This window comes from Gekko japonicus, unplaced genomic scaffold (assembly GCF_001447785.1).
Source record: "Gekko japonicus isolate JY-2015 unplaced genomic scaffold, Gekko_japonicus_V1.1 scaffold14912, whole genome shotgun sequence".
Classification (NCBI taxonomy): Eukaryota; Metazoa; Chordata; class Lepidosauria; order Squamata; family Gekkonidae; genus Gekko; species Gekko japonicus.
The window spans coordinates 1-2382 of NW_015208424.1; the positions used below are offsets into that span (position 1 = coordinate 1).

Sequence of the window (2382 nt, forward strand, 5' to 3'; positions counted from 1 at the left end):
TGTGACCGGGGCCATGGTTTACTTTTACAGTTGGTTACCTTTCATTATTATTTCCTTTGATATGTTTCCATAAGAAGCACAAGAGCAGACAGAGAAGAAGAGAAATGCATACGGAAAATACAATCACCAGTCCCATGGATTCACTAGATTTCAAGCATCAAAGACTTAAACTGGATGTATCTACAATCATAGAATCATAAAGTTGGCCACCTATTCCAGCCCCTGCTCAGTGCAGGATCAGCCTAAAGCATGTTTGACACATGTTTGTCCAGCCTCTGCTTGAAGACTGCCAGCCAATTCCACTGTTGAATTACTCTAATTGTAAAAAAACCCAATAATCCTAATATCCAGCTGGACCTTTCCACCCATAATTTAAACCAATTATTGCAAGTCCTCTCCTCTGCTGCAAACAGGAACAGCCCCTGCCCTCCTCTAAGTGACAGCCTTTGAAATACCTAACAAGAGCAATCATGTCCCCCCTCAGCCTCCTCTTCTCCAGACTGAACATTCCCAAATCCCTCAGCCTTTCCTTAAAGGGCTTGGTCTCCATCTAAATAATTATATCTTAGACACTGAGCCATTAGAGATATTACATTAAATTATTCTCACCTGGTTCATGAGATCACTTTTCTCTGCATGACTGGGAACTTCTTGGGAACCAGCTGAAATCATTGAATCCCTTTGATTTGGTGCAGGCTCCACAGAAAACACAGGAAAGAGAGGCCTGAGAAACCTGAACTCACTGTTCAGGGACCCACCAGCTAAGCACACCTCATAGTTGTAAGCCCGGGAGAGGGATCCAGCATCAGCATCTCCACAGTTCTCCTGGAAATTCGGTCCCACTGGGAAATTCATGCCAGAGTTTTCTACACATTTTCTCCTTTTCTGAGCCTTGATGGCAACAAACACCAACACAGAAACCAGAAAAATGAAGGAGATAACAGCCAAGCATATGACCAAATACATCATCAGGGTACGGTCTTCCTCCTCCACCACTTCCTCCTTTGGGATATCCACCATTTTCATATAAGGGTCAGAAAAACCATCCACTAGCAGAATGTTTAGTGTTGCAGAGGTGGACTGGGGAGGGTCACCATTATCTCTGACTCCAATGATAAGTTTCTGTTTGAAGGTGTCTCGTTTGTTCATGGGTCTCATGGTTTTCACTTCTCCGTTCTGGGCCCCCACACTGAACAGACCCGGTTCTGTGGCCTTCAGGAGCTCATAGGTAAGCCAACAGTTCTGACCGGAATCTCTGTCCACTGCCACCACCTTGGTGACCAGGTAGCCAGCCTCCGCCCCCCTGGGAACCAGGTCATTGGATGGGGAAGTGCCATTCTGAAGAGGGTAGAGGATGAATGGGGCATTATCATTTTCATCCATGACAACAACTCGGACCATAGCTTGGGAGCTCAGGGGAGGAGAACCGCTGTCCACAGCCCTCACAGTCACTTGGAAATCTTTCACCTGCTCATAGTCCAGTGATCGGATGGCATACAGATTCCCAGTTTCAGAGTTGATGGAGACATAAGAGGACACAGGTTGATCGCCAACCTTCCCAGGCAAAACTGAATATCTAATTTTGGCATTCTGCTCTGTGTCCTGGTCCTCAGCATGCACCAATCTTATTAGAAGACCTGGAATATTATTTTCTCCTATTTGCATTCCATAATATGACTTCTCAAATATTGGAGCATTGTCATTCACATCTGAGATCTGGATATTAATTATTCTTGTTGAAGTGAGCCTGTGAGAGCCCCAGTCAGTGGCGGTTATGGTGATGTTGTACTCTGAGACTCTTTCTCGGTCCAGGGGCTGTTGGCTCACCAGCTGGTAATAACTGTTCACAGTGGCTTTTAGCATGAAGGGCAAGTCTGACTCAATGGTGCAGGCAGTTCTGCCATTGTCTCCGGAATCTTGATCCATGATACTGAAAAGGGCCACCACTGTATCTAAGGGGGAATCTTCTGGAAAGGGGCTGGTGATGGAGGTCAGAGTCACCTCTGGGGCATTGTCATTGGTGTCCTCAACGTCCACGATGACTTTGCAGTAATCTGAGAGCCCCCCTCCATCGGTGGCTTTGATATTTATCGAATATTTTTTGTCCGCTTCATAATCAATAGTTCCAGAAACAGCAAGTTCCCCAGTACGTTGGTTTAGCTTGAAAGATGTGAGCACATTCCCAAATATCTGGCCAAAAGAGTAAGTGATTTCTGCATTGGTACCCGAATCCCTGTCCGTTGCTTCCACTTTAATTATGACTGTATCTGCCTGGGTGTTTTCCATTATTTTCACATTGTAAAGAGATTGGTGAAAATGAGGGGCGTTATCGTTGGCATCCAGAACGTCGATGATAATGTTTGCTGTTCCTGTTCTCTTTGG

The 2382-nt window shown here is 45.5% G+C and overlaps 1 protein-coding gene across 1 annotated transcript; it reads right to left on the reverse strand.

Moving 5' to 3' along the window:
• Positions 1–609: 609 nt before the first annotated feature.
• On the reverse strand, positions 610–2376 carry LOC107125098 (protocadherin beta-12-like; the record flags this gene model as incomplete). The annotated part of the gene is made up of 1 exon (XM_015428561.1): positions 610–2376. A coding segment is annotated over one exon (1767 nt), but the record flags the coding sequence as incomplete, so codon positions are not given.
• Positions 2377–2382: the final 6 nt, after the last annotated feature.